This window comes from Cydia fagiglandana, chromosome Z (genome assembly GCF_963556715.1).
Source record: "Cydia fagiglandana chromosome Z, ilCydFagi1.1, whole genome shotgun sequence".
Taxonomy (NCBI): Eukaryota; Metazoa; Arthropoda; class Insecta; order Lepidoptera; family Tortricidae; genus Cydia; species Cydia fagiglandana.
In genome coordinates, this window is record NC_085959.1 from 25,643,094 (window position 1) to 25,666,699 (window position 23,606).

Consider the following 23,606-nt stretch of genomic DNA (forward strand, 5'->3'; position numbering starts at 1 on the left):
AAGCGCGCACCACGACTTTTTGTCGCGCGATAATTTAGTCGCAGAAATGTAACGTATGTGTTTATATGAAAATGCGCGCATATGCGACAAAAAAATCGCAGCGATTTTAAAATTGTGATTTGTCACATTTTTCCGCGACTGCTCGCGACGCGATTGTCGCAAAGTGAACTGCAGCATACGGAGTTGTATGGCCCCGCGCGCACTGCGATAATAAAATCGGCATTTCGCTCTCCAAGCATCAACATATCGGAACCTGCTTCTCCAATGGAGTCACAAGAAGAGACGCTAGATGTTGACCGTTTAATTATAGAAATAGAAGGAGATCACCTTTGTGGTATAAATACTCAAAGTCATACAGTGATTGCATATTGTTTCACGACAAGCGACTGGTACGAAATTGATGTCGAGAATGAACAAATCGTCGACTTTTCATCGCAGTGCGCGCAGTGAATTTTCTGCGATAAATTACAGCGCGATTCTAAAATCGTGTCGCAAAATAGTGGTGCGCGCTTGGCCTAAGGACCGACACCTATGATTTATGCTCGTCGCTTGCATGTCGACACCGCAAGGACCCTCCACCATCGTGCGCGTATCACGGTGCAACGCAAGTGTGGAGTCGATTTCGCAGATCAGCGAAATAGACTTGCCATCAGATACAGATACCTACTCGTCGCCATCAGATACGAGTACAGTGTGGAAAAAATTAATGGGCCCTGGATAGAAACTGCCTTAAAACCATAAGTTAGCTCATTTTACTTAAATGATACACACTTATTTTTTAAATAAGCAAAACTGCATTCAGAGCTTTTAGGGTTCCGTACCCAAATGGTAAAAACGGGACCCTATTACTGCGACTCCGCTGTCCGTCTGTATATCTGTCACCAGGCTGTAACTCGCATGAACCGTGATAGACAGTTGAAATTTTCATAAATGTATTTCTGTTGCCGCTATGACAACATCTACTAAAAACAAAATAAAATAAATATGAGGCTCCCATACAACAAACGTGACTTTCAGCCGTTTTTTTGCGTAATGGTTCGGAACCCTTCGTGCGCGAGTCTGACTCGCACTTGGCCGGTTTTTTTATTCACTTGTATCGCCTGGGAATCGATCCGACTAAATATTTTAAACAAAACTTGCTATTTCTTTCCACTACTGCTGCATCGACTACAGTTCATGTAAATATTACAATTTCTCCAAAAAACATTAGGTTAGGTATTACACTCGTTTGTCGTATATCCATATCCATCCATAAAATCGAATATTTAGTATTTTTTAATATTAAGTCGGTTCAATTCCGGGACGAGGGAAGCGAATTGAAAAAACTGGTCAAGTGCGAGTCGGACTCGCGTTTCAAGGGTTCCGTACATCACACAATTTTCAAAATTTTTTTTTGTACGTGAAACATGACGTGAGACGTGACGTTGAAAAACCCGAATGGGTCAGTCAAAAACCAGATGTAACATGAAGTTTTCTGGCGTGGTGGCTTATATCTCTAGAACTCTGAAGATTAAATGCCGACCAATAGTACAAGTGTCTAAATGCGAAGACTGAAGACCGAGCTCCGCGCAGAGCTGAAAACTCGGAGCGTCCGACGGGTCGCGCTTCCTACATCTACCGAAAGTATTTTAAAAGCGAAGGCCGAAGAGAGATAGTACCTACAGGTTGGCCAAAAAATAAGTGCATTCCCGTAGCCGAGGAGGTTTTGGGATTATACTCATCAACTTTTAGTATGGGACCAACACCAAAATCGCGAAAAATATGTATCCCCCCATAGAAAACGGACCAGCCAAAATGTATGAAACAGCCAAATTTTCTTCGCGATTTCGGGGTTGCACGGTAATTTTGTTTAATTGTTGAATGGTAATTTTTTGTCTATTTTCTTGAATAACTTCTAAACTTTTTATCGTGAATTTATAAGAAAAATATATTTGAGATTCTCACAATAAGCTCTTTTGTTTGATATGTAACACGGTATAGTTTTCAAAACTTAGTTTTTTAATTTTATCGTTTACCCCCCAAAAGTAGCCCCTATGTTTAAAATTTATTTGTTGACGTTACATATCCGTCGTTGGGTCACAGACATACATATGTGTATCAAATTTAAACTTAATTGGTCCGGTAGTTTCGGAGCAAATTGGCTGTGACAGACGGACAGACAGACGCACGAGTGATCCTATAAGGGTTCCGTTTTTTCCTTTTGAGGTACGGAACCCTAAAAAAAACCTTTGAATGCAGTTTTGTTTCTTTTTTTTTAATAAGTAATAGAATGTTTCCTTTAAATGAGCTAGTTAAAGCCCCCTCCAGACTATGCGCGTGAATCGCGGGCGAAGCCGCGAACGCGAGTGTGGAGTCTAGTTCGCTGATATGCGAAATCGACTCCAGACTCGCGTTCGCGGCTTCGCGCCGCGATTCGCGCACGAGTGTGGAGCGGGCTTAAGGTGCTTTCCCTCCAGGGCCCATTATTTTTTTCCGCACTGTAAGTATATAGGAGGGGCCGAGGTGCTCAAAAATGTCTAAACACGCACACTATGCCCCATGCACGAGGGCTTTTTCAGTACGCGTTACTTTTTTAACGCAACCGACAAACAATCCTGCGCGGCGGACTGCAGCGGTGGGCGGGGCTTGCAGGATTTGTAGGACCCAGAAGGCATCCTACTCGGGTGTTGTAGGACGGCACGTAGTTCGTGATCCCCATACACAATCCTACATAATGAGGCGGACTACAATGTAGGAGTGTGAATGGGGGGTTTTAGCTTCTAGCGCCCAAAGGCATTCGTTTGATTAAAAGATAAAACCTAATTTTCGGTGAAATCTTCTATACTCTCTCCTCCAGTTTACGGAACCCTACAATGAGCACGGCCCGACATGCTCTTGGCCGGTTTTTTCTCTATTGATGGAGTATGTCGCTATAACCATTAAAATATACAACTATCTATGTATATAAATAGTCGTTTTATTCGTATCTAATCCACTTCAATAAGATCTTAAGTTATAATAGAATATTTCTTAACAAAATAACCATCTTAAATAAACCTGCATTTTCCTAAAAATATATTATTACCAATGGTAAACAATTATCTAAAGTTGTCTATCTTTGCGTCGTAGACGTCGTATAAGAGTCAATTTCTGTGTGTGGGCTGGTTTTGGGTGTCCTGTGGCGCGCTGTGGGCGTGATCTCAGAGTGCAGCACCTGGCGCGCCCAGGCCAGGTCACGCACGCGCGGCCGCGACGTGGAGCTGCCGCTGCTCACCGACTCGCTGCACGACGAGCTACAGTCCTCGGTTGACGCCCATTTATCCGCCATCCGTGCTCCATGGCCCTGAATACTGACTCGACCTCTATTGATTTTCAGCTGCTCGATTGAAGTTTCTATTTTTGGTGGGCTCGTTGACCTGTCTACCGCTTTCGTCTCGATTTCGTAATGCTCGTTTTCTTTCTTACTAACATATTCGTTATTAGAGTCTGAACTGATGTATTCGCCTGCTTCAGCGTCACTCATGATAACATCTAGCAGACTGTCATTATAGTTGTAAAATCTCTGCGTCTTCGAAGGAATCTGTGATGATTTATTTGTTTCCTTACTGCCTGGAGAGCAACATGCGCGCTGCGGGTCATTGTAGTAAACCTTCTTAATTGTTCCATGCTGGACATGCTGCTGATTTATTTTTTGAACGACAGGCTGTTCCTGTTCTCCACAAGTATACGTATTAGTTTTTCGAAATACATAATTGTAAAACATTTGTAATAAGTAAATAGCTAATGCAGCTAGAACAACGACTCCAACATACATTCTGGGAGTCCAGTCGGAGTCTATGATAAAGTAAGGCTCAGTTAATTTTCTCCAAGGTTGCCATTCCATAGGGTTTCTGTATTTATCAAAGAGATTACGTCTGGGTAACACTTTTCCGTAAGTTTGTACAGCTGCAGCTACTCTAAGCACGCCGCCATACGCTGCGTAAAGCTTTTCGTCCATCATATGAGGTGCTACCTCATTTTTCATCCAAAACCATAAGTCACTATTAAATTTTACAATGTCGGAATGACGACAGTTTGCAGGTGACCTACGTAAAATACACCGAGAAGCCGTAGTATAATATTTTAGGAATATATTTTCGGAGGTTGGGGACAGCATATTGACTAAGCCTCCACTCTTGAAAGGCAGTGCAATCGCAGAGGGGTCATTAGCGTTATCAAGTATTGGAATTGGCATTCGTATACATGCATTTGAATCTCTTTTAACGACTAAAAAATTGCATGGATCGAAGAGCTTGCCGCGTCCTATGGTAATTTTCGTAACTGTCAGGTTAGCTGTCATCGGAGTTTTGGGAGGAGGTTTCCAACCACGTCCCTCAGTATTTAACCTGATCTTTATCTCGCTGTAAAGGTCGTGTAATTCCCTAGCTGATTTATAAGGCAAGTACCCGGCGTAAAAAGCTAGTCTAACGGCGGGAAGCATTTCGCTCCTCAAATGACTACCAATGGTATCTGCTAGAGCTTCCCTGAGCACCTTATTAGATGCAGAATATGTTTGTTTATCTACAGTGTGCAAGGCTTCCCGGTAGTATCGCATAGCTTCATTTGCGAATGTTTTAGTTATTTGATCTGGTGGCGTTGGCTTTGGTAATAATTGGATCAAAATCTTTCGAGCTTGTAATTTGGCTATCTCTTCCTGACTCCAGCAATCCGAGTCGACGTGCTTATTGTAAAACAATATAGTACCAGTACTACTTTGCGATGTACTGATTTCAACTAATACGACGAACATCACGAGATAAAGAAGCATTAGTAAAGCGAATGTCCGGCAAATTGTGCTTATCTACAGTATTTGAAAAATTACTCATTGCTCGACGCTTTCTGGCAAGATGACATTTTCCTGACAGACGTAGTGATTATATCAAAGAATACTCGTATATTGAATATAATACTTGGTAGGAGGCCTTAATGCGATCCATAGACTTATAATATATAGAGACGGTGTCTCAGCGAGCTGTCACTGTTGCCACTTTTGTTTAGTGTACGACACACGAACACCACCTTGCTGTAGCAAACTATCGACATTTCTTACAATTTTAATTTTACTTCAAAGGTTTGACGATATCTAAAATGAACAAAAACGCTTTTATTCTTTATTGTGGTTATCAGATCACAATTTTATCGTCACGCCCCAGCAGGGAACCAAGGGAAAGTTCAGATATTTAATTAAAATACATAAATACCTACTAAGATATGTGTTCCGCAATAATTTAAATATTTTATTATATTCTAATATATTTATTATTCATTAGCATTTCAATTATGTATATGTTTAACGAAGATACTGAAGCTTCAATTAATAGCTATTTCGTTCCGCTGTGTAGCGTTTATCGATATATAACATGTTCAAAATCGACTTTTACATCCCTAAAAGAGCACACATACACGTTTTTACGCACACATACACAGCCTGGATGCATCAAAAAAGGCAACACTTGATTTGAAGTTTACCTTGTCAACAGTATGGTTGTCCTTTTTTGGCAAATGGCATTTTTAAAATAGCGAGGAGAGAGAAATTATATTAGTTGCTGCGCCGTCAAAGAGAACAGAAAGCGTAGGGGCCTTGATGCGATCATTATGTGGCAGAATGAGCGGTAGTATTTGCCAGTTAGACTAAAAAAAACCTTAAAAAATTAAACGTTTGATATGTCAGTTGTCAATGTCACATGTAAAAAAAATAACGGCGAAGATTCTAAGAAGCGCGAAATAGGTGTATGTTATTAATTTAGTTTTTTTACTTTAATGCAAATTACAAATTATATTATCTTTCCGAGAATCACAAACCAAAGATGTCTAAGGTATGTGTGATATTAGAAAAGACCACTGGCTGACAGTTTCCTTTGCGCTGTTGCTCGCGTACAGACATTATGTCTATAGTGGTAGTAAATGGCATATTTGGGTTTTACAATACCAAGCTGTTTTGTTTCTGTCACAGGATATTCGATCGTTTTTCAAGCCTCAGAAAGTGAAAAAACCAATAGCAGAAGATGATGTTGACGTTGTACCAGAATCTCCTGATGTTGAAATTAAGATTAAGGTATGTTACTAAAGCATATTTTACGGACACCAGCGCATCTTTAGACTCTTATTAACCCTTCCCAGGACTGTACAGTCCTGCTAAGTTCCATTCCAGCAAAAATAATATATTCACTAGTACTACTATTACTACACTACAATACACTAGTATTACTAGTACTAGTAAAAGGGTCTTATCGCCCAATTTTTTTAAGCTCTTATGACTGTGACTGTGACAAGTTAGTTAATCACGATTAATTAATTAAGCATGGTGATTACTTTTGTGTAAATACATCTTTTTGTCACAAACAGGTACATACTTTATTGAATCGTGGAGGTGTGTGTGGGTATCTATGTTAATAATTGTATTTAACTATAGACACTTTCCTTTTTGTGGGCTGGGTTGTGTGGAATTCGTCTTTTTTTCACGCTGTTTCGGTAGTCTTGTGAGGAGTAGTATGTAGGGTTAAAAATATATATATATTTTTAAAGAAAAGTGTTTCTAAGTATACCAGTTAGTATTTATACCAACAAAAACCATTTTTTTTTACTGGTTTATGGGGAAATAGAGTTCATTGTAATGACAAGCTTTTTAGTAGCTTAGGAACTTCTAGAGGTTCCATGTAAATGTTGAACTACTGAAATACATTTACATTGTTATTGACAATGCCCAAGTGCTTTGAGAACTATTAAATTAATAACTAACATAGATAATTACTTCAACAATGGCAGTCAATGACAATGCACCTGCATTTTGTGTTGTATATTTGTAACCAGGTCAACCAGATGGAAATTCAAACTTAAATATGAAGAAAAAGATTTTTTTTATTAAAGACCATAAAAAAATATAAATTAAATAGGTACCAATCTCATATTTATGACTTAAACCTTAATGGTTTTAGTTAATATACATACTGTATAATAAGTGTATACTTGGAAACACTTTATTGGGTTCAGTGTTTCTGGAAACCCAATAGTATTAAGTGTAGTAGCAACATTTATTTCAAAGAATTTGGATTTCAGAAAAGAGAAAATAGAAAGAAACGAGTGTTGAGTGACTCGGAGGAAGAAATATTTTCTACAAAGAAGAAAAAGTCAAATGAAGATAGTCATAAGACATCACTGAAATCCAAACACAAGGCCCTTGCTAAAACAGAACTCAAAGAAGTTAAAGCAGCTGACATCTTTGGCAGTGGACCCATTAAAAGAACAGAGCCAAATGTAAAATCAGTCCAAAAGAAAACTGAAACTGGTATTCATTCGGATGATGATTTTGATAAAAGTCTTTTGGAACTTGATAGTACTGATGAATTAGCTTTGAATCATATTAAAAAGGAAACTACCCCTGTTAAATCTCACATTGACAAATCAAACATAACCCCAAATTCAACAAAAACTAATACTGATACCAAAAAGAACAACTCACTGGAAGTGAAAACTTTAAATGGAAATGGGAGTTTGTCTGCAGAAAGCCTTGAATCAGAATCTGTTTCACCAAAAGCAAAAAAGAGACACCTTGATTTAACATCAGGGAATACACATGAATCAAAGCAAAATAAAATCACCAAATCAAAGCAACATGTTAATAAGTCAAAGGCGAGTAATAGTACAAATGAAAATGCATCCCCAAATGACAATGATATTTTTGAAGCAACAGACTTTGAACTAGATTCAAGCCAAGTAAAAAGCAATAAGAAATTTGAGAAGAGCCTAAATGAGTCTGGTAAGGTTCAATCTTTTATAAAACGTCATGTTTGTTTGACTAGCAGGTTAGGTACGCATCCTATAGTTCGTTTTCTTAGCATTAGAAATAAGGTAAACAATCTTGATGTGTCTTTTAATTGAAAAACACATTTTAAAAATAAGTTACTGCAAATATGTAACAATTATGAATCTAATACGATCATTTATATTCTTCTGCTTTCATAAGTAGTAGTTATTGATTTTTAAAAAGCGTTTTTCCATTAAAAGACATGTCAACATCGCTTACCTTCTTCCAAGTTAAGTCTAATGCTAAAAAAACGAACTATAATGTTTAACCGCCCTTGTCACCGTTATTACTAGGAATAAGAGTAGAACATTTCAACTATGTGACCAGTGTTAAGCACTGGGGCTTATGTTATCAATTAATTGAATAAGTTCAGTTATTATAGATATTATTTTATAACTGCACATAACACAAGTATGTTGTAGTTAACACATATACTTGATGTTGATATGTTTTTCCTTTTAGTTCTTACTGATGAAGAAAGATATGAACGTAAACGACATTCTGCAGCTTTGTACCAAAAGTATTTGAACAGGTCTGGACCTAAACATTTGGGAGCTAAAACCATTCCTGAGGTATGTATGATTTGTATATTTTGTTCACTTGTATTATAGATTGCGCATAAATTACATATAACAATCATAATTGGTTACGCCTTGACAAATTAAACACCTAAACCATCCTCAAGAGTGCTATTGATAGGTGAAAACCGCATGAAAATCCGTTCAGTAGTTTTTGAGTTTATCGCAAACATAAACAGACAGGCACAGCGGGTGACTTTGTTTTACAAGGTGTGGTCAGTTTTCATAAATGAAAAGCAATCACAGAAATGCTATGATACAAGTATTTTTGGCCACTTTCACTGTCACAATGTATTCGATGCTGACTATGCATATTTATTACTTTTTACAGGGTACACCAAATTGCTTAAAAGATTGTGCCTTTTTGTTAACTGGGGTGTTGGACTCCTTTGAAAGAGATGAGGTCGCTGAAGCTATTACGAAACTGGGTGGAACTATCAAAAACTCTATCAGTAAAAAGGTGTATATTTTTTACTACTGGTTTTATTGTTGAAATTATTTTTGGTAGGTACATGAAGTACTTAATAATAACAAATGTTTTAGGTAACACACGTCTTGGCTGGAGAGGACGCGGGTCCGGCGAAAATAGCGAAGGCTCAAGACCTAGGCATTAAAATTATAAACGAAAATGAGTTTCTGGAATTGATAGTGGCTTTGTCCAAGGGAAACACGACTGAGAAGATTAAAAGCAAAGATGATATCAAAAAAGAACAAAATTCCATTCCGAAATCAAATAAGGGAAAGCATCATACAGTAAATAAAAATAATCATAAATCTGACACCAGTACAAGCAATGAGAAATCTGTGAAAGATAAAACTAGCCCAAAAGTTAAAAATATCAAAAGCGAAATTGTAGATGTAAAAGTAAAAAAAATGGAGGCAGATAACAATGAAAACAAGACTACTGACCTGGAAAGAAAACCCAAATTAAGTACGAATAAAATACCTGAAAGTAATATAAAAATGAATTCTACTAATGGTTAGTAAACACTCACTGTTATAGGTATAGTAACGATGCAGAATAAAACGTTATCTCTGCATGGCCATTGAGGGTGGACTTGGATATATTTTAAAACTGTTTTTATAAATCAAATCCTGTAACTTGAGCAAATAAATGATATGGTACATTTTTAGAGAGTTAATTGGCTGTTTTAGTAAGTATAACAAAATCAAATTATGTAACTGCATCAAGTAGAGTGTATGGATGTTTGCACTGGATGAACCACAAAGACGCTTCGTCAGAAGAACCACTACACGACACTAACGAGCCATGATATGTTATAATGCCAATATGCATTAGGTACTAGTAGACTAAGTTCCTAACGTCAAATTAACCTTTTCTTCTTATTAGGACTGTTAGAAAGTAACTGGTGTTGTTCTAAGCTAACAGTCACCCGTTAAAATATTTGCTCCTGTTACAAGTCAAAACTATGCCCATTGCCCAATCTTTTGTCTGACGACATTTCATGGTGATTTAATTTAAAATTACACAAAAACAAAATTTGTTTTTCATACTGTGTAGATTAATCAAAACATTTTATAGATTTACAGGTCAGCTCGAGTACAAAACCGGCAACTGTTTCGGTGCAGTCTGCAATGTGGGTGGAAAAATATAAACCACAATCACTCAAGCAAATTATTGGTCAACATGGGGAAGCTAGCAACGTTAAAAAGTTGGTTGTCTTAACAAGTAATATTTTATTTAAAATGAATCGCAATTTTACTTTTAATCGCATGTATTTTTTAGACTATGCAACTGGCTTAGTAAGTGGTACGTGAATAGAAAAGCGAAATTACCAAAACCTAGTCCGTGGGCGAAAAACGATGACGGAGGATATTATAAAGCAGCTTTGCTGTCGGGACCGCCAGGCGTTGGTATGTACTAGTACCTATATTATCAACTCCATAGGTAGTTAAGCTGGAAACCCATTGCGACGCGGCGCTCGCTGTCTGTAAATGCGTTTGACGCTGATTCGTGCAAATTATTTCAATGTGTACTTACGCGTCGTCGTTAAAGGATATTCAAATTCAAAGTGATTATTGATACAGTCGGATGTGGATGCAAAGTTTCGAAATTGTTAAAACACAGTTAATGTTTTCCATATGTGAAATGTAATCAACTGTCATTATATTAATTCCTCGGATAGTTACAATTTATTAACAGCATATGAACACCAGGTAAGACGACGACGGTGACATTGGTGTGCAAAGAGCTCGGGTTCGACGTGGTGGAGTTCAACGCCTCCGACACCAGGAACAAGTCCCTAATAAAGGAACAGATCGGCGAGTTGTTGACCACTACTTCCCTTTCCGGATATGCCAAGGGTACGTCTCCATTATCTTACTATTGCGCTTAGCACACTAGATCACACGATCACGTCGCTCTGATGTTAGAGCGAAACAACGATATTATAACGACATCCCGCTCGCACATGGAAAGGTGAATCAAACACACTTAGGGCTGATTTAGACGGCGTGCGAACTCGCATGCGATTTTAGTTACATTTACATGCGGACTGTTGGTCGTCGTCGTCGTCGTTGGTCGACGTCCAATTCAACCGACCGATCAAAAGCCGGAATGTAATGAAACTCGCATGCGAGTTCTCGCATCGTCTAAGTGAGCCCAATGTGGCCAAGGTCAATGTGGCTAATTCCGACACAGGGACTATTCCGTCCACGAGCGTATATTTCTTTGGTTTTCAATCGTCAATTTTCTTGTAATGTTATTTTATTATATTTGGTGCTTTTTACCCGACCTCGCAACGCAAAAGAGGGTAATGTGTGTTTATCACTCTATTGTATGTTATGCATGTGTACTATGTGTGTTTGTTACTTTGTAGCACCCTAGAGACCAAACACGTAAGCCGATTTTAACGATTCTTAGCATTTCTTACGCCAATCGATTTGTCAGTGTCCGAGTGTCACTAAATACATGAAAACACCTAAGGGTGAAACTTGTTATATACACATAGATAACGTAGGCAAATATTGATTGTATTATTTACAGGAATGACAGGCAAGCAAGCTGTTTCAAAGAAACATGTTTTAGTAATGGACGAAGTTGACGGTATGGCTGGCAACGAAGATAGAGGTGGGTCATTTAGTCACTATCATGTTTAATGTATCATTCAATTAAATCAAAATTCTAGAACAAGATTAATAAGCTGGGCCAAATATCTCTCTAGCTATTGCTTGTTATTAAATAAAAAGTATCTAATGTGTCTTCTCGGAATTGCAGGCGGTCTTCAAGAGTTGATAAGTCTCATAAAGTCAGCATCCGTACCCATCATATGCATGTGCAATGATAGAACCAGCCAGAAAATGAGATCTCTCGTGAATTATTGCTACGATTTGAGATTCAACAGGCCTCGAGTTGATCAAATAAAGGTAAAACGTTTATGTTCGTTTAGTTATTTTATTTTTATTGGTAAAAGACGTAAAAGTGCAATAATTATATTCTCAACTAATTTTATGTGGTATGAACAATGCAATAAAAAAATGTTACCTATACATTTTAAAGCTCTTCTTGTAAAATAATATCGTTCCGTAATAATACGTAAGTATTAAAAAATGCCGCATAAAGCATATACTTTGCATAGCTACTGAGCAAGTATTATATTCGTACTTTGCTACTACAAAACAGTATGCAATGTTATCTATGTTGAAAGGAGTGTTGGATATGTCACACCAGACTAGAGTTACCTGCGTTAAAGTCAAAGTTAGGTACAATCTCGCTACGTTCAGGTTTCCTTATTAGAATCGCTACGATCGTGAATCAATTTTCACTTTCTCGCAAGTCAAAACACGCTGTCACAGCAAAACGCAATAGTACATATTGTGTGATAGCGGTGTCTCTTGGCCAGGCGGCGATGATGTCGGTGTGCTGCAAGGAGGGCATCAAAGTGCCGGGCGAGGCGCTGTCGCAGCTGATCGTGGCCGCCAACCAGGACGTGCGCCAGACGCTCAACCTGCTCTCCATGTGGGCCGTGGACCGCGACCGCGCCGACGCCGACCGCCTCGCGAGAGACGCCTCGCAGACTAAAAAGGATATCAAACTGGTAAGTGCACCACTCACTGCTCATTTCTCGGTCGTTATTGTTGCTGCATGTACCATAGCATACAAATACTACATATATGGCTTGCTTGAAAAAAAAATAGTATTTAACCTTATTGCTACGCACCAAGTTGTTCTGGAAATTTTCCTCAAGTCGACACCCAAAGTGTTGTAAGAAAGGGATAAAATATAAATTAACTAATTGAGGCTTGTCAAGTTTTATCAAAAGTGTAACAAAATTTCCGGAAATTATAGTAGAAAGTGTACGAAAAGCCATGCTAATATTGCTAATGCAATGCAAATAAGTGGTATACTAAGGCACTGGTCCCACCGCGAGCTAGTAAGCTATGAGCTATCGGCTATAAACACGAACAAAAGATAAGCACTCCCGTGTAAATAAAAGAGACACGGCTCGCGGTGGGACCAGTGCCTAAAGCTTTATGCTATGCTTTTAATGTGGCCATGACAGAAGTCATTTTAAAGCGTGCGAGTTGTTTGTTTTAACCAACTTTTAAATTAAGTTGTCAATATTCAATTAAATGTTATCATACGATATCGTCAGATACTTTTCCTAATATGTATTATATAATTAATTACAATGTCTATTTGTTTTGCGGATTTACTTACCTAATTTATGTCTTGTATTTAAAATCTTAGCAAACGATAATATATTAAAAATTGCATGTGGAATAACTTTACCGGCAATGCGATAGTCTGCAGTAGCATAGGATATGTTAATGCAAACATGATGCGAAGCGAAATGTCAGTATAATTTTAATTTCACTTTCTGCATTGCGACTGCACATGGACGCTCTGCGTATTTTGTGTGAGCAATGTGAACTGCAAAACATACAGCATGTATACGCAAGTAATTATTGTTTGTTGAATCAATTGCTTTTTGACCGAGCGAACGCGAAGGTGATTGTTGGAGTTTGAAAAAAAAATGCTGTTGCATGTCGGTCTGTCCGACTGTTCTCCTGTCAAGTCACATATTTTCTCGAAAATTTGTGTGCAAGTTCGATAATTATATGGGAATAGCTTCAGGCGATACTGATTGATAAAAACTATCCTCTGCTCATAATACCCGGGCCTCAAACTATCTCCATCTAAATCAGTTTAGTTGTTTAAGCGTGAAGCTGTAACAGACAGAAACACTGAGATACTTTCGCATGTTTTGCAGTTAAGTATAATAGGTATTACTTAGTAGGGAATCGATTGTCGATCCAGTTTTTGAAATGAAATACATCTTTCAATTGGCAGAGTAGCATTATTCCAACATATAGCAGAGTTATTCCAACTGGCAGCCAATGCGAAGATACTGCAAACACACAGCAAAGCACAATGAATGCCTACGACATTACATATTAATTAACAATAATAATGCATAGTTACTTAAGACAAAATGCATAACTCACTACATGAACACTATCCAGCAAATCTCAATTCAACTAGTTGTTAATCCCCAAAGCAAAATTGTTATATGTTTGTCGCTAATGTCTGTCTGTGTGTCTGACTGTCTGTGGCATTGTACCTCCACAACGGATTGGCCGATTTTGATGCGGTTATTTTTAACCGTTAGCGAGCTTTCTTGCGATTGTTCTTAGCTATGTTTCATAGAAATCGATCCAGCAGTTTGAAGAATATCAGCTCTTTTTTTCCATCAGTAAGCCTTATTTGGGTTAAAAACGAAAAAGAGGCTTCTTAATTTTTTTAATTTAATAGTTATTATCATGAATATCATGATCTACTATGATGGGGAAAGTATTGTTTATTTTTATTTATTTATTAGACATAAATCACAATTACATAATATTTTGATCCAAGAGCATCGTTAAACCAGAATGGTTTGTCTCGATACTCCAACGTTATTAATTAAATACACTGAGCAAGTGCTGCATATGCGTAAAATATATTTTAAATTTGTAATTAAGTAGTTGATCGATATTTGACATAGTTTACGTTGCTATAAATGTAGATAACGAAACAACCTTGTAAACCGATACTAGATTAAACATAGTCGCTAGAGGGAACTAATATTATTGATATAAATTTTGCTTACTTGTATTGCCCTGCGATTTATTTGATAATGGAGGAGTATATAGTAAATACAATACTTAGTTATAAAATGCGATGCGATGTTAACAATAAGATTTACGGCTGCTGTTTGCCCGGCGACTGATCCTTTAACGCAGTGTAGCTGGTGCACACGAGTGACATGTCTCATGTATCTAATGTTGTCAAGTCCGCGCGATCGCTGAGGGCATGTGAATACGTCTTTGTTTTAGATACATACAATACAATTATGCCGCCTGTTTTGACTCTGCCAGCTTACACGAGAAACCTGTACACATTATATGAATGGAATTTATTTTCAAAGCGGCTATGCACTTTTGCAGCTCACTGTACTTACGATGCATACATTGTGTCCTCTCACTAGTGGGTTAGTGGATTAACTTGCCTTTAGGAGGTAAATTGGATCCTGTTTAGAGTTCTCTAACGAACACTCTTTACTAAGTTCCTAAATTAAGGTTCTCTAAGCCTCAATTTTGGAAACGCCTTACGGGCCCCTGAGTGTCCGCTGAGTGCAAGATGATAGTAGCAACCTGAAAATACCTAATAAAAGATTTTATTTACGAATTTTTTTAGTAATGAGTGCGACCGGCGTTTTTACAGGGGCCTTGGGAAGCCATACGCAAGGTGTTCTCTGCGGAGGAACATAAGAGCATGAGCATTCACGACAAAAGTGATCTGTTCTTCTACGACTACAGCCTCGCGCCGCTGTTCGTGCAGGAGAACTACCTGCAGGTCGCGCCGCACTGCCCGAAGTAAGTGTGCGCACCGCGTGGACGCTCGAGCGGGGCGAGGCCAATGGCGAGACGTTCGTACCAATGTAATGCAAACATATGCGAGCGGCCTCAGGACACGTTCAGATCTCTTTTCCGCTTGACGCTACACTGGCCACCCCGCCGAAAGGCCCATTTACATGGTGCGATTTTCTCGCCTCGAACGCTCGATTATCGTAGCACGAGAAAAAATATAGTATCATGTAAACTAAACATACGATATGGTACTAGAAGGAGCGATAATCGCCTCGCCTTTGCTGATTGGATGTCTCCGTGTAAACAAAATTTTAATGCGAGAATCGCATTTCGAGATTTTCGAGTTCATATTTGTTGGTGTCCCAATTTTATGCGTTTTTGGGACATTTAAAATGTTTTATTAATAGCCAAAACGCACAACAATATTTTTCTTTTCATACCTAGTGTATTTTGTGATGTTTGACCATAGGTACTCTGGGCGGTGAATTATGTAGGTCATACTGAACAGCTTTTACTGTGGAGTGTGGAGCCAATCCCGAAATCGCGGAAAACAAATCTGCTTGTTCCATAGAAAACATTGACGAATTATGACTCTTTGAAATTTATGACAACCTACTATGGAGTAGGTAAAAGTTCTTTTGTATGAACAACATTATGTAATTATGTATTCACCCCTCAGAGTAATGTTGTCGTTTCCCGGCAAATTATTTTTTCTTAAAAGCAACGTCACGTTACTTCAGCCAAGAGCCAATATTAAAATACTCGTAAATGCAACTTAAAATATATTAAAATTCAAAATAATGAGAGAAACAAGAAATATTTACTAAGAATATTGACAGTATAGTGAAAAGATTAGTAACTAATCACGTAAGTTGACAGGTAAAACTCGTACGAAAATCGGTTCGCACCGATTCGTGCGATACTCGCACGTACGTGAAAAAATGTCATACGAGAACCAGTTTAGACGAGTCGAGAAATCGTATGCAAATATCTCCCTAGAACGCAGCTCCCCGTGTAAACTATTTCGCCTGGCGATAATCGCCATTCGAGTATCGCATGACATAATCGTAGGCGAGTTTTTATTTCTCGCATGAGTGTAAACATTTTTATTCGATAATCGCCTGACGATTATTGCATACGATAATGTCATACGATTTCTCGCCCCAAAACGTGCGAGAAACTCGCACCATGTAAATGGGCCTGAACGCTACTCTAAGAGGTTCGCCTCTGAGGCCATACCCTTAGTTACCCGGTAGCTATTTATTTCGCCTTCTATCGATACGGACCGCTACCCTTCAGTTACAGATAAATGCTACGCATGAAAATAAAACAGTGAACATAATACAGTAGATCTCTTGAAGAAAGGCCAGGTCATGAGCACCCTATACCGGAGGAGCGTGTATAAGGAGGAATGTTATGAAAGTGAAGGAAGCGAAAGTGGTATATCAGGATCGTAGCAAGTGGAAATCTGTGGTCTCTGCCTACCCCTCCAGGAAATAGGCGTGATTATATGTTATTTTATTTATTTAGATATTTAAATCAGGCAACAAGGCCCATATTACAAATACCTTACAGACTAACATACATATGTATTATAAACTTAAAACTAAACACTATTTAGACGACAAAACTATATATACAGAATTATATGTTATGTATAATACAGTAGGCTCTATTGAGTATAAACGTGTGGTTTAGGCATGAGGTGTTGGAGCGGCTCAGCAGGGCTGCCGACAGCATCAGCGTCGGAGACCTCGTCGAGGCGAGGATTCGCGGCAGCCAGGCCTGGAGCCTTCTTCCTATGCAGGTTTGTACATATTTATCATCACCAACAGCCTACATTGGCCTATGCAAAATGCCTCAGAAATTAATTGTTACTATCGTAACACGTTATATAATAAATTAATAATCATAAACAGTATACACCAGATATCGTAGCTCGAAAGGTGATAACTGGTAATCCTCGTCTTTGATAGTTACATTTCGCCGGTTAAGCGAAATGGAATGTGACATTGTATGTTAAAACAAACGTAATCTTATATGAGTTTTAATTCTCTCTAAACATTTTTATATAAAAATTACCAGGACCCCTATTCGACAAGCGACGTTTGACGTATCTTTTTGATCTCCCGTTGATGTGGAAAAAATCATAAGTTCTCGAATACGTACAATGTCAAAATTTGACATCAACAATCCACAGTTAGGGTGACAAGCAAACCAAACCGAACCAACCTTAGTTTAGAGTTGAGTTTTGGTTGTACCAAATGATATTATCCACCGTTGATGGAATCAACACTCAGTATGCAATAAAATCAACTGTTGATTTGACGTGGATGCGAAATCTGACAGTTGTACGTGTCGAATTTGGCCCCAGGCGAATATTTATTACACATACCCAATTTTTTTGCTTAAAATCGCACTACAATCTTTTACCATGTGAATAGTCCTTTATTACGATAAAAGATAACGGTAGGTACAGTCGCCATCGGATATATCGGAGCGGCCAAGGTGCTCACAAATATCTGAACACGTCTCTATTGTAAAGGCGCTAGAGTGCGTGTTCAGATATTGTGAACACCTTGGCCGTTCCAATATATTTGATGGCTACTGTAATAACATGAAGCCCAACCGACTTATCATTTTGAAAATTGGTATTTATTTGATATTATTACATATTTATACTGTGTTCTTATTATGTAATATCTAATGTAACAAGAAACTAGATCCAACTATCATATCAACTCATACATATATGCCTATTCCATATCCATCGTCTGTGTACTATAATTTGTTCGGAAGCAAGGTGGGAGGAGCCTCACTCTACGTGGTGTTGTAAATGAAATGCAGGTACAGAGACGGCGATGTATTTATTGATATAAATAAAACTATCTTTCTCTTTATGATGATGTGTGCAGGCGATGTACAGTTCAGTGATCCCCGGGCACGCGATGGCGGGCCACGTGACCGGCCAGATACAGTTCCCGGGCTGGCTCGGCAAGAACTCGCGCAAGAACAAGATGCACCGTCTCTGCCAGGAGATCCACGCCCACACTAGGCTCAGGTTACTTCACACATATTCAATATCTAAATATTCGAAGTGAAAACAAAGTCATCAATAAATTTACATTGTAAACTATGATATTTTATATGTAGATGTGTTATACACGTTCCAAAATTGAAGCACTCACCTCGTGTCATGTGTACGAGTTTGTCTCAGTCTGCCTGACGCAAGCGCGAAGGTGTACACCGGTTAATACTTTTCCACAAATAACGTGTATTAAGCAACAAAATGCCGACCTGCGTTATGTTGAAATGCTCAAATTATCCGCGGAAGCGTAAAAAAATTGACGGCGTCACATATCATTGGTAAGTAAAAGCTGAAATAACCCGTTTTTCTTCGGTTTAATCTTGAATTAAATAAACCTAGCCGCCATTTTCGCCGGCTGACAGAACGAGATAAGTTTATGTTCTCATCAGCGAGAATGACAAGGACGCACCAACTGCGTACATAGATTATCATAGCAGACCCGTCATGGTAAGTTGCATTCATTGTTTGGTGCTTGTCGTACAAATAAAAGAAATATACTTAAATTTCAACTTTAATATTGAAGTTTTTTACTTGAACGCATTTTTTCTTGTATTTAAGTACAACAATTGGCAAATTAAAGATTATTATTGGCCATATTATTGTCCGGATCGCGTCAATCAAGTAAATAGGTATATTGCTGTTTATACAAATATTACTACAAAATTAGTATTTATTGTCAGGCATTTCATTTTCTCACACAGTAACAATTATTAATAACATAAGTTTGGTAGTAAAATAAAGGATTTTGTTGTTATTGAGTTTGCTTTTTGTCAAAATGTTTCTATAGTATAAGAAAAATGATGAATAAAGAGTATAATATAATATCTTTTATTTACATAACTAAATATGAAAACTTTTTACTACGGTTGCGAGTATATTACTACATAAAACTGCATTAAAATGATTTGCACCTTCTGTCAAACATCTGAGTCTTTGATATTTTTTTTTCTTAATAAGTTTTACGCTTCGCGCCATATTCACTGTTTGCCGTCGTGTTATGGTGGTATCACTGATTTACCAAATTCACGCGCAAGTGACAAACACTAGCCGTCTCTTTTTTACTTAGGTATTCTTTTAATTGTGCCGTCTCTTTTACGCATTTGCGTATGAAGTTGTAAACAAATTGTAACTAATGCTGTCGTGTCGTTGGCAGCATTGGTTGGCATCATTTTTTTCGCTTGATATGTTAGTGTATGGCTTATCTACATATAAAATATCATAGATTGTAAATAAATGTAGTAACAGACGGTCATATGGCTATTTACGATCTCATCCTGCCAATTTTAGGGTAGGCGGAAATAAATGAGTTACATTATGTCATATCAACCTCAGCATAGTTATTTTAACCTCCAGCGTACAAAAGAAGAGGCTACACAAATACATAAGTATACCATAATTTTATGACTTATAAATCTTATAATATTGGCAGTCCCACTTCACCAAATATCTGATTCATAGGTAAGGTATGCCTATAATAATAAATAAATAAATATTATAGGTCATTTTTACACAAATTGACTAAGCCCCACGGTAGGCTCAAGAGAGCTTGTGTTATGGGTACTCAGACAACGATATATATATAATATATAAATACATAGAAAACAACCATGACTCAGGAACAAATATCTGTATCATCATACAAATAAATGCCCTTACCAGGATTCGAACCCGGGACCATCAGCGTCATAGGCAGGGTCACTACCCACTAGGCCAGACCGGTCGTCAAAAATAGGTTTTTAATTTGTAAATCTCTATCAAAATAATAAACGTAACTCATTACCAATTAGTTTAAAAATTTATATTAATAACTGATTCCTCCGCTCCATTGGGAGTAATTTTATAATAATATAATCATATGTAACGTTAATGTCCATTGTCCAGCACGTCCGGTTCGAAGTCGTCTATATTCCTGGACTACTGCACGCACCTGCGCGACGCCATAGTGACGCCGCTCATCCGAGACAAGAGCGACGGCATCGCGCACTCCCTGCAAGTGCTCGAGGCGTACCATCTCTTGAGAGACGATTTGGAATCCTTGACTGAACTGTCGCTATGGCCCGGCCAAAGGAATCCAATGATTCTAATAGATTCGAAGGTAATAACACGTCGATGAGTAAATCAAATTTTTATTGTCAATCCATGCCATCGCAAAGGGAACCATAGATTACCAGTTCGCCGAATGATATGAGCCTGTCAGTTGTTCGGAGCTGTGAAAATTTTGTATGGTATTTCTAAAAACCCGTTTACATTATTTTGATCTTATTATATCCAAACTATTTATCGTACCTATCTACGGTCATAACGGGCGTAATCGCATAATTAGTGTAATAATTGTCCTGCAGGTAAAAGCGGCAATGACCCGCACGTACAACAAGAAAGCGATGGCGCTGCCGTACGCGCCGGGGCAGGTAAAGCGCGCGCGCGCCGCTGACGCCGACGACGGCGCGCCCGCCGAAGACGACGCCGACGTCGACGCCGACCACGAGCAAGATGACAGCGACCCCGAGAATGACCTTCTCATTAAGGTACCTTCACATTCGTAACTTATTTTGTAAATACAAATTGATTAGTGTCTAGTGTGACTTTATACATTGGCTACTACACGCAAGTAGCAAAGTAACGCAAGAGTGGGTTTCATTTAAATAACAAACGATTAATAGTTTTGTCTAAACAAGCTCCGCAAAACAATGTATCGGCTTAAAATCAGCATAAACACGAATTAATTTAAAGCAGGTGAATATAGTAGCATAGCTATGGAGAGGGCTATGCTCGGAGTTTCTCTACGTGATCGAATCAGAAATGAGGAGATCCGTAGACGAACTAAAGTCACCGACATAGCGAGGGTCGCTTCCAACCGGCATGTATGGAGGTCCAAGGGGGAGGCCTATGTTCAGCAGTGGACGTCTTATGGCTGAGATGATGATGATGATGAATATAGTAGGTATGGTTGATTGTTAATTGTTAGCATAATGATCAGGTTTATATTAATTAATTTCAGAAAAAAAAGAACAATGAGAAAACCGGATGTAAAAAAGATGAAGCTGGTACTAGCAAAGACAAGCCTAGCTCGAGCAAAGGCAAGGGAAAGAAGAAGTAGTTAACTGCAGTAAACACTCCATTGTCCCACCTGATAATCCGCCCATTCCAGCAATATGATACAATGTATTTCGGGTCTATAACTATCAAGATCTATTTTACTATTGACCACTAGCAGCTAGTTCATGAAGTAGTTGTGCATCTTACTCAATCAATGTATCTTTGCTAAGATTTACCTGTTAAGAAGTGGAGCCACCCAAATTTTTTATGTAAGTATGTTGTTTCAGCTTCAGCGACGGCTGCGGTTTATTAACCTCAAAAAGCAGTGTTCTGTTTAAGTTTAGGTCCTAAAGTCACGTTTGGTATCATTGTAAACTAAATCAAAGATGTAGACCATACCAAATTTCATCTAAATCGGTTCAGCGGTTATTGATTCCCCATACAAACTTCCACACCCTTAAAGGATGATTTGTATTGTAGGATAAAACTATCCTGCCCTTTCCCGGGACTTGAACTATCTATAAAAAAACTATAACTAAATACGGAATATTACGCGAAATTCTGTGTAGGCGGCGCCACTACCACAATCCATCACAATTCGAGGATCTCCCGCGAAACAAGAAAATCGAAATTTCGTTATCTAACCTCTCGATCACTCTTGTAAATTCGAGCGATAATGAGGCAGATAACTTAATTTCGATTTTCGCGTTTGCTGGTAGGCTCTTTGTAAACAAACCGCCTTGATGCATGGTGAAAACTTGTCGAAAAACTGTTTAATGCCTAATATGTATAATATTTACTCAATGGTATGTAGATTGCTCGAGAAACTGTTTTAATTTTTTTATTTAATATTTAATACCTTTAAAATTATATATAATGTTACGTGATCGCTTTTTCCCGTTTTCCGAACATGAGGCGCGGAGGGCTGTTGTCAGCGTTGAATAAAAAGTAAAAATATGGAGAATACAGTTCTGCAAATATAGAATGTTATATTGGAAATATCCTCCTCTTTTATAATATTAATTTTGGTTTCTTAAATATTAATACTTTTTGAGATATTGGGGAAATAAAATATATTTACTTTTTCCCTCCTTTTTTGTTTACAACTTTTGATATTGTTTGTGTTCTAATACACGCTTCCATAGACTAGGAATCCTCTAGACCGAGTTTAGAACTTTAGAGCAATTATTTCATGCAACCGATGATGCCAAAAATGCGGGGGCGCGCGGGACGAGGTGAGCGAAGTCCCGTGCCGTGATTGGTCCGTTCAAAGACAGGGACGTCACACAAAGACACTTTCGACTCGAACATGGAGTAAAATTACCGTATGGGTGGCAGAGGGGGTAGCGCGACTATGCTCAGTCTGGAGGATGTTTTGTCTGTGCACGCTTCGAATACATTTTTCTAGGCATTAAGACGAATCTAATGAGGTATCACACGTATTTTTAGGAGCAGTATCTCTATTTTTCACCGTTTTCTGTTTCTCGAGTAGTCTAATGCTTTTGGTGCACATTTTGTGTTGCTTAGTTCGGTAAAATCGTTAGTGGCCAGCTTAATAATGTTATAAATACAGCAACAAATATTGTACAGTGATCGCCACAGCTTGACAAATCACTGGCCCAATATTACAGGGTTCTATTCTATGTTACATTTTCAAGATTTCGACTTGTTTTCAAGATGTCACTTTGACAATGTTCAAATTTCAGTTTGATATAAGTATAACATAGAACCCTGTAATATTGAGGCCGGCGAAAATTCAATAAATGTTATTAATATTATTGTAAAAAAATCGTGTTTAGTTATTTTGGTTATGAGTTGTCTGTATGAGTATGTATGTACCTACATTTGTGTAAATCCTAACTGTAATTGTGTACTTATTGATTGATTACTACTGGTTTTTAAGTAATAAAACTAAGCATCATTTTATTGCGTTTTATGTTATTAAGTACAGTTAACGGTTTTGTACATACATGCAAATCAACTTTGGTCAATCGCAATCATCGACGTATTTATTTTAATGATTAGTTAGTCGTTATTTTAGTTTTTTAATTAAAGTTCTCTTTTACGATTTTAACATAAATGGAACTTAACTAATAGTTTTAGATGTTTCAAACGCAACGTGGACGCAAGTAAAACTGGTTAAACATTAAATTTACCCGCACGGGTGTTTTAGAATACTTACTTGTAAACACCATATGCTAACTATTCG

At 38.0% G+C, this 23,606-nt stretch overlaps 2 protein-coding genes across 2 annotated transcripts; one reads left to right on the forward strand and one right to left on the reverse strand.

Moving 5' to 3' along the window:
- Window positions 1–2,940: 2,940 nt before the first annotated feature.
- On the reverse strand, window positions 2,941–4,869 carry LOC134679490 (uncharacterized). The gene has a single exon (XM_063538419.1). It carries the CDS (start codon window positions 4,784–4,786, stop codon window positions 3,092–3,094), a length of 1,695 nt encoding a protein of 564 aa, XP_063394489.1. The 5' UTR covers window positions 4,787–4,869; the 3' UTR covers window positions 2,941–3,091.
- An 837-nt stretch (window positions 4,870–5,706) lies between these two features.
- LOC134679191 (replication factor C subunit 1) lies at window positions 5,707–23,394 on the forward strand. Its single transcript, XM_063538067.1, has 18 exons — window positions 5,707–5,834; window positions 5,972–6,073; window positions 7,075–7,774; window positions 8,285–8,394; window positions 8,732–8,860; window positions 8,944–9,379; window positions 9,944–10,073; window positions 10,148–10,275; window positions 10,579–10,725; window positions 11,408–11,491; window positions 11,639–11,787; window positions 12,264–12,458; window positions 15,128–15,279; window positions 16,972–17,080; window positions 18,189–18,334; window positions 20,243–20,456; window positions 20,704–20,886; window positions 21,360–23,394. The coding sequence occupies exons 1-18, from the start codon at window positions 5,826–5,828 to the stop codon at window positions 21,456–21,458; spliced, it is 3,222 nt and encodes a 1,073-aa protein (XP_063394137.1). The 5' UTR covers window positions 5,707–5,825; the 3' UTR covers window positions 21,459–23,394.
- The last annotated feature ends 212 nt before the right edge of the window (window positions 23,395–23,606 follow it).